Genomic DNA, 14550 nt, shown 5'->3' with positions numbered 1-14550 from the left:
ATGTGTAAAACCTTAGGCAATCTTTCATATATTTAAGAAATTATACTGGTGTGCATGGCAAAGGCACCTTACTTCAATCCCATTGTTAATTAAACACCTTTTTCCTCAGTATAATAAAAGTCAGTCCAAAAGAACCTGGCCAAACAGTAATCAACTAGGCCCTGAAGCTCACAAAATCTAGCTTTGTAGACCTACTAGGGGCATGGATTGACTGAGAAGTAAGAAGAGACAACCAGTAATACTGGTACCAATGAATGCACAATGTACCAGCTGTTTTTTCTCCAATACTGGAGTGAGAATTGGTGGTGGTGGTGGAGGCTGTAACCTGCACAGTTTTGGGGACCAGAATATAATTTTTGCTGGGCCAAAAGCCACTTATGGCAAATAGATCTTTGAAGCAGAGATGTACCTGCACTGGCTTTTAAACCTGAAAGAAGGTACTCCTCATGCTTTGCTCTTAAAAAGCACTCAGTCCTTTATCTAATGGCGATTTCCCAGATTTCTTCTATATAGACACACAAAAAAAGAACAAAATTGACAACAGAGGTACTGGTATACTGACCATATTTTTGACAAAGGAAAAGAATGAAAAGAAAAGAAAACAGTGCTTATTCCAAGTCCTATGCCCACCATAACTAACCTCCAGGATAGTTCCCTAAGCTTTTAGGATTTCATTGCAATGCACTTCAGAAAAATGACACTGCAGTTATAATTTCTTATTCCAACATGATGCCAAGGACATCAGGCCAGATCTAATCAATCATTTTCAGCAAAACAGTTGGAAAATTATTTGCAATGTAATAAACTCATCTCTTCAACAGAGTTAATACAAGTAAGATTCACCAGAGTACCAAGTGCTTTGAAAAAATCTGCTGAAAGATTTTGCCATTGTATATTAAAACAACTACCACTTTGTCTCTTTCACAGTAGCAATAAATCTGACTCAGGGTAAGTTTTTCACCACTGGTTCTCTAGCCTTTTCTCCTACCAATTTATCAGTTGCAGGCTGTCAATGTAAAAAGAAAGCAAAGAAGGGGAAATATAAGTGGCTACGTTCAGTCCACTAGTAATAGCTATTAATTTAAATTATTAGCCTACTGATAAAATTATAATCACTATGGCCAAGAGGAGGTATTATTAAAGTAACTTGCAACATGAAAAATACAATAGTTTTATTTAATTGTATGCAGATCTTCTAAGAAAGGGTTCTCAGACTTTAGTAAAGGTGACCCCTTTCACAAAGCAAGCCTCTGAGTGCGATTCCAATTATACATTTAAAACAGTTTTTTATTATATTTAACACCATTATAAATGCTGGAGGCAAAGCGGGGTTTTGGGTGGAGGCTGACAGCTCACAACCCCCCATGTAATAATCCTGTGACCCCCTGAGGGGTCCCAACCCCTGGTTTGAGAACCCCTCTTCTAAGATGTAAGTTGCATTCCATTTCTATTTAATGAAGCTGATTCTTTAGTAGCAACTGCCACAATTTTTTCCATCTCCTGGAATTCTGCACATAAAGTCTATTCTTCTCTCCATGTGACCTCAGGTTTTGCTACTGAGATAGAGCATCACATATGGGATATTCTAACTCCTGTATTTCTGATTAGCCTCTGGACATTGTTTTTAACTGGGTTTATGCTATTATCCTGGAAAAAGGGTATTCTGACATTTTGATATTATAAATCATTCTCTCTTTTTGCCAGTCATGTAATCAATTCTTCATTTTTCAAATGTTCACATTGCTAGCTGGGCCGCAATTCTGATGGGGCCAGAAGTAATGGAGACATTTTCTGGGCCTGGAGGATGGGGGAAGAGGGCAGGGCCAGCTCCAGGCACCAGCCGAGCAATCCTAAGCGTGGCATGGCAAGTTTGTCGCTCCAGCCATGCCGGTTTTTTTTGTTTTGTTTTGTTTTCTTTTCCCCCTGCTTTGCAGCTCCAGCCGCACCGTGTTGTTATTTTTTTCCCCCTGCTTTGCCACTCCAGCTGCATTGTGTTTTTCTCTTTTTTCCCCCCTGCTTTGCCGCTCCGGCTGTGCTGCAGGTTTTTTGTTCTTTTTTTCCCCTGCTTTGCTGCTCCGACCGCCCCAAACCCCCCCACTCCTTTTTTTTTTTGGTTGGGGCGGCAAAAAAACCAGAGCTGGCCCTGGAAGAGGGTGAGAGCTCACCTGGAAAAGGCTGAGGAAGTGTTCCATATGCCCCTTCTACTTTTCTTTCTCCTTCCCTCGACTCTTTTTCTTTCAGCATGTGGGGGCTGCTTTTCCCTTCCCTCCTCTTTCTTCCTCATGCTTAGTGGGGGGAAATGTGGACATACTCGATCAGAGGCCTAGGCTCTGAGACTTGTACCACACACCGCCACTGCCATTGGGCAGCAGCGGTTGTGACTGGTGCTGTTTGGTGCTGGTGGAGAGTGAGAAGGGTTGATAAAATAGCTACCTAGGCAAGGTAGCATTAGTACGTTAATATTCATATTCATATTACATCAGTCCTGTGTGAAATCAAATGCCCAAAGATGTACACAGCTCCAGAGCTACATAAATTGAAACATTTGCCATTTACTTACAGTAACCCTTTGGTGTAATTCTGCTTTTGTTTCCTCATCTTCCCACAGATCATCAGCAATGGAGTTATAATCAGATTGCCACTGAGATACAAACTCCTGCTTATGGTCTGGACGCTTCAGGTAATCCTTAAAACGGTTTCTGTGAACAGTGAGTCAAAAGAAGACTTTTAGCGCTAAAACATAAATAGTGTACTAGGTTTCAGAGTGGCAGTCTGAATAAACACTGGGAGTGGTTGAGTCATTACAAAACCTAAATTAATTTCCCCAATACTAATTTCTACCTACTGTTACTCACACCTTCTTGTCAACTGTCTGTAATGGAGAAGTCTCTTACCACTTCAAAAGTTATTTTTCCTCCCTTGGTAGCCTTCTGTTAATTGATTTATCTCATTAGACTGACCTCACCCTTGGTAAAGCAACCCCCATCCTTTCACGTATTTATACCCACTCCTGTATTTTTCACTTTATGCATCTGATGAAGTGGGTTCTAGCCCACAAAAGCTTATGTGCAAATAAATGTGTTAGTCTCTAAGGTGCCACAAGGACTCCTCGTTGTTTTTATAGTGTACTAGAGGATTAATATAAAATGAGAATTCTAATGCAGTAAACTACTGTTACTCACCTATTATCTGCTAAGTAGTGAATCATAGAATACTGTTCTTCTCTTAAACATCTAAGTATAGTTTTGATGGTATTTTCATAAGTATTTTCTACTGTTTCCCAATAAGGTACTAAAAATCCAGGTATTTCCTGTTAATTATTAAAATACACAAATCTTTACTTTATATACTTCCTACAGCCTGTCCAAATACTCCATCAGCAAGTATAGGAAAGAGGTATCTCTGGACATCAGGTTAACAATATATTTCCTTTATTTTATTTATAATTAAGGCCATGATTATGTCACGGAGGTCATATAATTTGGGACTTCCATTGACCTCAGTGACATTTTCTGCCCTGGGGCTGGAGCTCCCAGCCAGCCTTGCCCTCATAGCTTCCAGCCCCCAACCTGGTGGGAGGACCCTGCAGCTGCCCAACCACACAGGGAGGAAGGGCTGATGGAAGTGCAGCTGTCCAGCCGCCTCGGGGCATGGGGGTTCTCCCTGCAGCTGCCCAGCCACAGCAAGTGGGGGGACCCCAAGCAGCTGCCCAGCCATGGCCAGTGGCCCCCCTGCATCTGCCCAGATGCAGCAGGCAGGTATGGGGACCCCAAGCAGCTGCCCAGTCGCGGTGAGCAGCAAGGACTACCCACAGCTACCCAGCTGTAGCTGCAGCCACAGCCAGGGCATCCTGCAGCTACCATCTGCCTGGTGCAAGGGGACACCACAAAAATCCAGCCCCAGGGGCAGAGGGACCCTGGAGTTCCCACACACCTTATTGGTGGGGGACCCGGGAGCCCCAGCAGCAGTGGGTGCTGAACCCACCTACGCCTTTTGTCAGGGATATTTTTAGTGAAAGTCAGGGACAGGACATGGGCTGCCATGAATTTCTGTTTATTTCTCATGACTTGTCCCTGACTTTTACTAAAAATATCAGTGACAAAAACTTAGCCTTAGTTATAATATATTACAGATACCCTGCCAAAATACAATATTTACTCTGGATACACCTTTCATAAAATTAAAGTGTTACCATCTTGTCTACCATGTGCATTGTAACTCTGAGGAATTAACCATAAACTTCTAATATACGTCATTATCAAATTATCAGATATTTTGAATACTGTACACTGAGTTGTAGCATATTTTTAAAATCTCATCTCTTTAGGTATTTATATTTGTAATTCATGCTACAATCTCTCCTGCATTCATTAAGTATTAGAAATATCTTTAAAAATGAATTCGTTTGTAATGAACAAAAAGTTATATAGAATTCAATATAGTCATATAAAAGATTCCTAATCTTGAACTACTGCACCTTGGGAAGTGGCTCATCTACATAAACCCATTCATCTGATCCTGGTTTAATTGGTGGTGGTCCTACAAGGGTGGGAGGAGGTATATCTTCAGGTGTAGCTGGTGAAGATTTTTTCCCTGGTGATTTTCCTCGAACAGAGCCTTAAATATGAATGCACAATTAGTGCCCTCAAATATATTTTACATAAGAATAAATACATGGACCTAAGTATCAGAGAGGTAGCCGTGTTAGTCTGAATCTGTAAAAGCAGCAGAGAATCCTGTGGCACCTTATAGACTAACAGACGTTTTGGATAAATTGAGCTTTCCGTGGTCAGCAATAACGCCACATTCCGTCAGATGAAATGTAACGTGGGAAATTTTCAGTGGCCCAGGGTCTATATATGGACCTAGCTAAAGCACAGCTAGAGAATAGACGGAGGATGTTTCTCAATTCAGGAAAGGATGAGGCGCCCTGGTTCTAGCGTTGAGGTACTGAAAACGCAAGGGAGAGAAACTGGCTGTAGTATTTTGGCCAAGCCATATCACAGTCACTTTGGTTACAAGCCTGATTTGACTGGTGTCCAAATTTGCAGACGATTGAGCGTCAGCAAGTTCTCTCTTTTGAAGTACTGGTTTCTGAAGTTTTTTTGCTGCAGGAAATGGCCACCTTAAAGCGTGCCTTGCTATAGAGTGGCACAGGGAGGTTGAAAGTGCTCCTCAGTTTTTTGTATATTGCCATCCTAATATCTGATTTGTGTCCCCAATTATATCCTTTCCGTAGGACTGGTCTACGTTGTGGGACCGATGTCACATAGCAAGAGGGGCATGCATAGGCATATGATGGGTATATTACATTGTGAGTGCAGGTGAATGAACCGGTGGATATGGGTGTGGCCTGATCTGGTATAGGTCCTGTGAAATGGGGTCCGCCGGTGTAAGATATGTGGGCAGAGTTGGTAATGGGTTTGTCTGCACCATGGCAAACCTCGCCCCGGACTCAATCTACACAGGAAGTCCCCACTTTCTAGACAACACGGTGCACAAATAAATGATGGATCCACATTAACACCACCACTATGTCGAAAACCTACCGATCGCTATGCCTTACCTTCAGCCCTCCAGCTCCATCCCAGGCCACATCCAACAATCCATTGATACGCCCAACACTGAGGTCACCGCCAATCTGCCTCTAACCCCTCAACAGGAGGACCAACACCCGCTTACTAACAAAATCTCCACCAAGCTTCTCCAAAACCATACCACACAAGGAAATAAAGGAAACAAGATCAACAGAGCAGTAAACGTGTACCGAAACGAGAAAGCCTGCCTACTGCAAACAAACCCCAATAGAAAGAAATCAACAGGACTCTCCACTTGGCCATCCACATACAGCCCCCAGTAAAAACTCCTCTTCCAACGGCATTCATCGCAGACATCTACCAACGCGCAGCACTGGAACATAGACCCACACTTCACAGGCCCTCGGGGCCAGGCCCAATCCCTGCACACAGACAACGTGGCAACTCCTGAAACGTATTCTCACCAGCAACCTGCCACACTGCAACAAATAGTAGCTCTACTCAGGAAACCAATCCATTGCCAACAAAACCCGATGGCCAACCTCTGCGCACAACTAATCTACAACCGGGGGACACCATCCACAAGGACTTAACCAGATCAGCCCACAGCCACACCGGGTCATTCACTGCACGTCCACCAATCGTAATAACACCATCATATCCAGCAATGCCGCCTACTTGCTAGTCACATCGGCCCACATGGACCCAGTCCCTACGGAAAAAGGATTAATGGACAACAATCAGTATTAGGAATGGCCATATACAAAAACCTGTAGGAGCGCACTTCAACCCTGGCGGCACATAATAGCAGACCTTAAGGGTGGCCCATACTGCAGCATAAAGAACAGCTTCAGAAACAGACTTCAAAAAGAGAAAGCTGCTGGAGCTTTCAATTCATGAATTTGACAACAATCAACCTCAGGGTTGAACACAAGACATGTGAATGGCTTGCCAACTACAGAACCAGTTTCTCGGGCGCCCTTGGCTTTTCAAAAACACCTCAACTGCTAGACAGGCCCTCATCCCTTCCTGATTGAACTAACCCTCGTTAATCTCTAGCTCTTGCTTATGCTAGGCCATATATAACCTCCCCTGGAAATTTCCACTACATTCATCTGACGAAGTGGGTATTCACCCACGAAAGCTCATGATCCAAAACGTCTGTTAGTCTATAAGGTGCCACAGGATTCTCTGCTGCTTTTACATGGACCTAGACACCTAAGATGCTTAGTTGCCATCAAACAAAGTTTGCAGGTGTTCATAGTGTCACCCTGCAACCAATATATAGCTGAAATCAGTAGTTTTGCAGCTATATAGTGATATTTTCCAGTTTAGCTTTTATTTTATTTGACTTGCAAAAAAAATTAGGTTTCCTAAAGCTCTGCTGTGAAAGAAATAGAAAGATAATGAAACAAGTTACTTACCATGTTAACAAAAAGTAAATGGTATTGTTACCATTATGACTGACAGTATAAGTACCATGATTTCAAGGTATCACCGTGTAATTTCTGCTTGATGGAGCTTGAACACTGTAAATATTTACAGTTTCTATACAGCAGAGCTGGGAAGAGCTGGAGTCAGACTGAAATAATTTCTAGGACCAATAATCCTTTGAGGTTATCCCTGACTTCATTGCTGTTTTTAAATTCAATCAACCCTAGGCATTAGGGTTACTCAGAGTGCTTCATTTGATATACACTCTACTCTTAACTTTACATGTACTGCAAAGTACAAAGTAAAGCATAGGTCATAGCCCTGCAAGTGGGGATACACAACACATAGTTTGAAAGGCTTCCAGCAAAAGGAAAATGAAAAAGTGGGTACTTACAATCACTCTCACTACTGGATAACTTTCTAAATACTAGGTGTTTTTAAATTGTTGAGGAATGAGAGAGAAATGGGCAACAGGAGGGGCAAGAAGATGGTATGTGCAAGATTCAAGGGGGAAGAAAAGGACTAAAACAGAAAAATCAGATATATAGGGAAGAGGAAAGAAACAGATGAATTTGGATCCAAAGCCGGCACTGAGGGAGAAGTGAGAAGTATGGAAGGAGCAGAAAGTGAGTGGAACAAGAACTGGGGGAAAGACCAAGGCAGATAAAGGAAGATAAGATCATTCAAGGAGGAAAATGGGGGAAAAAAATCTAGTGGCCTGCAGGAAAATGTGGAAAACTACTTAAGAAAACCATCCATAGGAACTATAAGCGCGACAAGATTTGCAATTGTCACCTGCACTTCACCTTTGTACTGCTTTAGGAGGGGGATCCAACCAAATAATTTTGTTCTGGGAGCAGTCAGACAAGAACACAAGGTATGGTAAAATACTGGCTATACTGAGTAGAGAATTGAATGGGTCATGTTGTGTATAGTAAGCTCGTTTAAAAATGCTATACAATAGTCCCATTTTTTTGTTTAAATTTTTAGTGAAGACATATCTTGGTTCACTGCCTCATAGCTGTGACAAATCTGTACATCCAATAATAGCATAACTAGTATTCCCCAAAGGAACTGCTGCTTCTGAAAGTGCTGACTTAGTATGACAGAAAGCAGATAAGCTGATGACCAAATAAAGTACTCAAAGGATATCATTGTGATGTCCCTGTCAATGCCCTAAAACTCCTCCCACTGCTCCCTCACTTAATAGCCCTAGACGCATACCCCTGCTTTGCTCACAATATCCCTCTAGCCTATGAGAACAGCATTGGACTCCATTTGGAATTCATCAACACAAACCCTGAATTGCTTGTTGTTGACTGACCCAAACGATTACTGCCCCACCGGGTCTGAGTGCTTTGCAGCACCTCCAGACTCTCAAGTGTCAAATCCTTGCTCGTCTCAAATCAATGAGAGTTTTGCTATTGACTTCAGTGGGGCCGGGCTTTCACACCAAAGTGCAGGCACATAAACGCAGAAGACGAAGCCAACCACGTCATTGCTTGGAATATTTATCCAATTATCTGTCATGTGTGACATTTACAAGAATTCATCACAAAGTAGCTGAATCTCCCTTTGTTGATATACTACACCAAATTGTCTATATCTCAGTGTGCCTTACTTCCTAATTAACTTTTATCAACACTATTTTTAAAGAGAGGAGTGGAAGGTAAGTAAGAACTATACATCCTTATGTTAATTACCAAAACAGTAAAAAAAAAAAATGCAAAAGTGTACTTTACCTGGTTTATTTGCTGCATCTTTTCCTTTGGGTGCTTCATCTTTCATTATCTTTTTGTCCTTAAAGGATTCTGATTTTTTGGGTAGCTCTAGGGAAAGTTTTAAAAAAACCACAAAGGAACACAACAGAGACACCTTTAAGATGCAGAGTTACTAGCATTTCTGAAGTGTTAGCATTAGAGAGAAATTGGTATATTAGTATGTTGATAATGAAAACTTGGTCTTTATTATCAACATATATAGACTCCTGTATATACATTGTGCTGTCTCAGATGGCGAGGGTACTAGCTCTAAGGTTAAACACAGGAAGGAAAGGCTGAAATTAATACACAGTTACCTCAAGGAAGTAAATTATACCTGCTGGACAACTCCTTTTGAACATTTTAGAATCTCTTCTCAAAGTATCTGTGAGAAGCCGTGAAACAGATTCATATAATTGGAAAAGATAGACAGGCTGTTCAGAGGTTTGGGACAATTATTTAATAGGAAATAAGCTCTAGTTAATCTTTTTTTGAAAAACACAGAAAATATTTATTATTTCCCAGGAGCTGTTCCAAACAGCTAAGAAAGAGCTCTATAAATAAGTTTGCTATGGCTGACAAACCTTTGGCTGATTTGGACTTTGCAGGCATAGGCTCCTTATCTTGAGAAGGAGATTCAGTTTCCTTATTTTTATCTGCTGGAACTGTTAGTGTCTCAGCTTGTGGCAAAGGGGTAGGAACTTCTTGCTTTTTCTCAGCTTCTGTTTTTTCCAGTTCTTTTCCTTCAACATAATTTCAATAAAACACATATAATCTAATAAAAGAGGTACTGTGAACATATTATTAATTTTGAACCAATAAATCTTGAAGATTATTTACAAATATGTTTTTACTTTTGTTTTATGTATTTAAATGGATTAGCATTAAAAGAAAGCTACATTTAAAACGGGTGCATCCATTTGCCTTTGCACAAGCCATATATTTATAGAGACTTGCAGAAAATATGCCCTTTTAAATTAAACACAACTTGACAATTTTTTCTCTCAGTTATACAATTGTAAAACTAGAGTAACACCAATTAAGTTATTCAGTGTGTCTGGGAACAGAATTTGGCCCAGGCTTACACAATCCATATATACACATCAATACACATACAACAGCTGAACAACTACCAAAATTCCGACGTTGGTATTTTTGTGAGTCTGATCCAAAGCAAAGTTTTGCCATTTCTGCAAATGAATATAGCTTTTGATGGGCAAAATAATAAAATTTCACCTAATGGGGGGAAATCTATTTGCCTCCGCAGTGTAATACGGATCTTTGTCAATAAAATATACAGTTAGAAAATGTTTTTGTCTATATAAAAAAATTTGCAGTGAGAATGAAAAATGTGTCACTTTTCCACAAACCTGCAAAAACATTATACCTTTCAGTGGCAGCGAGATTTTTTTAAGCTCTCTTCTGAATTATAAACACCCAACCATATATTTTAATATTAAAGTTTCCATGTGAAAAACATGAATTTAAAAACTTACTTCTATTCTCTTTTTTAGCAGTTTCCTCCAATAAGATTTCCTTTATCCTTTTAAGCAGAAGGTTCTTTTCTGTCTCACCATTAACTTTCACTAGAATATTTTGCTGCACTGAAAACCATTTCTCCAGTTTTGGCCAGTTGTCTAGAAAGCCCATAATTCTGTGAAATCATATCAGTGTATAATTTTAAAATTAAAATGTTAAAACAAATAGTGAAAAATAAAATCTTATTCCCAACCCAACAAACACATTTAATAGCATAGTGCATAATCTAAATCTAATGCCAATCCTGAAGATATTCTGGATGCAGAACTCCCAGTGTAGACAAGGTCACAGGTTAAACTAATCTTCTATTTCATCATCATTAAAAATCAATAATTATTAATATATTAATATAAACTAATCACAAATTTAAAAATGCAGGTTTTTGTCTCTTTAAATTTGCTTGTTATACAAAATTAAATATTTAGCGCAAATGATTTTAAAAGAAAGTATAGTACTGTTTTTGTATTAAAAAAAAAGAGAAGGATAAAAGAAAGTCCAATTTTGGAAATCTAATACCCTAGACCAAATTTAGACACAACATGCATTTACGTATCACATAATATAAATATGTAAATAGCTGTTTTGATATGAATTTGAAAAATAATATTTTCAAGACTTTGAAAAGTAGAGTATATGAATTATTTATTTGAGAATCATTTATACTATACCAACATATGAGGATATCTACTTGGGCCCCATTTCAGCAATTTCTTAAGGACATCCTTAACTTTAAGTACATGAATGGTGTCATTAGAAGTCAAGTATACTTTGACTACTACGTGCTTAAAGTTAATCACATGCTTCAGTACTCTGCTGAAGTAGCGCCTTACTGTACTAAATGTAACAAACCTATGTTTTATCTGGTCCCTGACTAAATCGATCTTCTCTCTTTCTTTGAGTTCAAGATCTGAAGCTTGATCACTGTCTTCCAGCTGAATCTGTGATGACCCTGATTTATCTGTTGAGTAGAAAATATCAGAGACTCTTGAAACAATTTACTACATAGACTTGTTCTGTGTTCCTGTTAAAAAGTTTATCAAAATGAAAACGTTGACTGGCTACTTCACTCCTTCATTTTTAAAACTGGCTCCATACATTCTACACAAAGGAGATGGTAATACAGTACTTTACTAGGAATACATTCTCATTAGGTTCCTGAGACTATGGCATTTACTGTCAAATTTTCAAAGGGCTTTAGCAGCACAATTATTGAGAATTGCAAATCTAAAATTCTAAGGCCTTGTCTTCACTGCATTGTCAGGTCTAGTTGTAACTCAACTTTTACCTTTAACTCACCTTCTGTTCACACACAAAAATCTCTAGCTAGAGTTAAGTGGTGCTTTAAGCTGGAGCTAGCTAGCTTGAGCTAATTGGTCAAAGGGTATAGGTTGAAGCTTGAATGATGTTGGTGTTTGAGCTAGTAACACCTTAGGGATGCAGCAGCTCATGTAACAGCAACTCATCTACTGCTAATCCAATCACTCAGGCCTGGTCTACACTACGCGTTTAAATCGATTTAATGGCCGTTAAATCGATTTAACGCTGTACCCGTCCACACTACAACGCTCTTTATATCGATATAAAGAGCTCTTTAAATCGATTTCTGTATCCACCCCGACGGAGAGAAAGTTGTTAGACTGTAGAGCGCTAAATTTCTGAGTATTAACAGTTACTGGATTACCGAGTTAAGTGTGACGGAATCGACGTATTGGTCTCCGGAGCGCGATTCCAGAGTGCACACTGACCGCTACTGGACAGCAATCTGACTCGGAGTGCATTTTGCGCAGGTAAACAGGAAGGCCCCTTTTTGCAACTTTGAATTACAGTTTCCTGCTTGCCGGCAGCGTGCTGCATAAGCTCTGTAGTCAAAGGGTGGCGATGCATCCTAATCAATAAGAGTCCAGCATGACATACTTTGGATACCTTAGATTTCTGATCGCTTGTATGGGGAGACAAATCTCTTGTACCAGCAGCTCCGTTACAGAACACAAACGCTCAAAGTGTTGAAAAAAAATCCAGGCATACACAAAGCGCGTTGTTGTACAGCGTTACGGGATAAGCCAGGGGACTCATGGCATGCTATGGATGGAGGGGATTATGTTGTACTATTATTGGGTAATGACTGGATCCAGGCTAATCCGCCACAGTCCACAGCAAGTCTCGTGAAAAGGTATTTGCATTCTTGGACTGAGTTCCCAATAGTTCTGTAGGTTCAAACAAATGTCTTGCGTGGTTCAGGAACAGCTCTCAGTTTCTTCCCCCCTCCCCCAGCACATGAAAAGAAAAGGGTTTAAAGAAATCATTTCCTTGACTACTTCAATGTCGCCTATGATAGTAGCTGAATGCTCTGCTGTAGAATCGCGATGGCTTTTCGCAGTAGCATGTCCGGCTCCTCTCCCCCTTGCCCTCCCAGGTGGTAGAACGGATAACTGTAGGAATGCCCACAATCTCATCATATTTACATGGTGACATTGACACCAGTTGCTGGTTACTCCCATAGATATGCACAAAACAGCTAATAACCAAGCTTCATCATCGCAACTGGGGGCTTCACCCCTCCCTTTCCTGTGTAAAGAAAGTTTCCGGTACTGCCTGACTGTCACAGCCCCGGGAGGCTCCATCCAAGTGCGCTCCCCTCCCCTCATTTTATCTCACTAACAAGTCTCTGTTTCTTATTCCTCGCATTCCTTATACACTTATGACACAAAATGGGGGGGGACCACTGCCACGGTAGCCCAGGAAGGTTGGGGGAGGAGGAAGCAACGGGTGCGGTTGTTGCAAGGAGCACCCCTGTGATAGTGACACGAGGCGCTGTGCTCTGTACAACTGGTCCTCTAAATACACTTGCCTTTATTCTAGCAGGACGGACCTCTATTTTTTAGAAACATAGGGAGGGATTGACTCAGTCCGCAAGTGGAGTCAATCCCAATTTGCTTTCAAAATTTTCAAGCCAGTGGCACTCATGATAGCAGTGGACAGTACAGAGGGGGAGAGATAACCGTCATCTCATTGCCAGTTTTCTTCCGGCAGTAGACGGTACAGAACGACCGGTAACCATCTCTGCTACATTGCAAGCAAGTGAATGCTGCCTGTGTGCGCTGAGTATCACCTCTCTGCTCACGCGGGCATCCAGTATGGATACGGTGCCAGAAAAAAAAAAAGCTGAACGGGCTCATGGTTGCTGTGCTATGGCGTCTGCCAGGGCAATCCAGCGAAAACGGTGCGAAAGGATTGTCAGCTGATGTTTTCCCGGAGGAAGGAATGACTGACGACATTTACCCAGAACCCTCCGCGACAATTAAGATTCAACCCTGAATTCCAAGGGGCGGGGGAGACTGCAGGAACTATGGGATAGTACGGAAGTGCTACCCACAATGAACGCTTCAGAAACCGATGTTAGCCTCGGGCAAATGACGCACAACGCCGAATTACTGTGGCTAGTGTGGCCGCATGAAATCGAATTTATAATATCAGTTTTATAAAACCGATTTTAGCAAATTCGATTTTATCCCGTAGTGTAGACGTGGCCTCAGTGCTGCTAATCAAATCACTGTGCTTTCCCAGTGTGGCCATCTCACTCAGAGATAGGGTAGCCTGAGCGGAGTAACTCAAGTTACTAACTTCAGATAACTATGGCAGTAAAGACAAGCCCTATGTCATTCTTTGGACATTTAAGGGGCATTCTCCTTTCAGTTTGGACAACGTAGGTTCTCTTCAAGATAATATGTCCCCCCATAGGCATCAGGTATAAGGTGACAAAGAAGATGTGGTCTGAGTGGAGTGTAGGGGTGGCCATTTGTTCCCCACCTTATCTTTGACTCTACTCTATAATACAATGTGCTTTGGTTATTTTGTCAAAAACAATTATTCTTGCATCCTCACAGGAGTAAATGAACATACATACTGAAGGCAGTGATCACTGTGGGGAGTAGTGGTGCCACTTGTGTGGGTGTACACCTTCTCTCTTCTCCCTTTTGCATCTCTCCTAGTTTTCAATCATTGCAATATGCGGCTCTCAGAGAATGATGTCTGCACATGCACAATTAACTAGTCACATTTCTGCACTTGCTGTATCCTATATTTTTTCTACTTGACACTTCATTAAATTATGTGGGATATTGCACATCAGCTGGTGCCAACATCATGCAGATTAAAACAAATAAACAAACAGAGCATTTTTTGGCTGCAGATAGATCTTGAAAATTAAGGAAAAAAAACTACAATAGTTTGAAAGTACCTGCACTAATGATGTATAGTAACTCTATGAGATCTAGTGAGAT

At 40.9% G+C, this 14550-nt stretch overlaps 1 protein-coding gene across 1 annotated transcript in view; it reads right to left on the bottom strand.

Annotated features, from left to right (window-relative positions):
- LOC116824569 (sperm flagellar protein 2-like) overlaps positions 1–14550 on the bottom strand; it is a 96366-nt gene that overhangs the window by 66893 nt on the left and 14923 nt on the right. The window contains exons 8-14 of the mRNA XM_032779921.2: positions 11120–11228; positions 10228–10385; positions 9316–9474; positions 8714–8800; positions 4478–4617; positions 3183–3310; positions 2561–2699 (exon numbers count right to left, since the gene is read on the bottom strand). Of these exons, the coding sequence (XP_032635812.1) occupies positions 2561–2699; positions 3183–3310; positions 4478–4617; positions 8714–8800; positions 9316–9474; positions 10228–10385; positions 11120–11228 (920 nt within the window). The remainder of the gene's footprint in view (positions 1–2560; positions 2700–3182; positions 3311–4477; positions 4618–8713; positions 8801–9315; positions 9475–10227; positions 10386–11119; positions 11229–14550) is intronic.

The sequence above is a fragment of the Chelonoidis abingdonii genome, chromosome 6 (assembly GCF_003597395.2).
Source record: "Chelonoidis abingdonii isolate Lonesome George chromosome 6, CheloAbing_2.0, whole genome shotgun sequence".
NCBI lineage: Eukaryota > Metazoa > Chordata > Testudines > Testudinidae > Chelonoidis > Chelonoidis abingdonii.
This window is presented reverse-complemented; position numbering and strand designations above follow the sequence as displayed.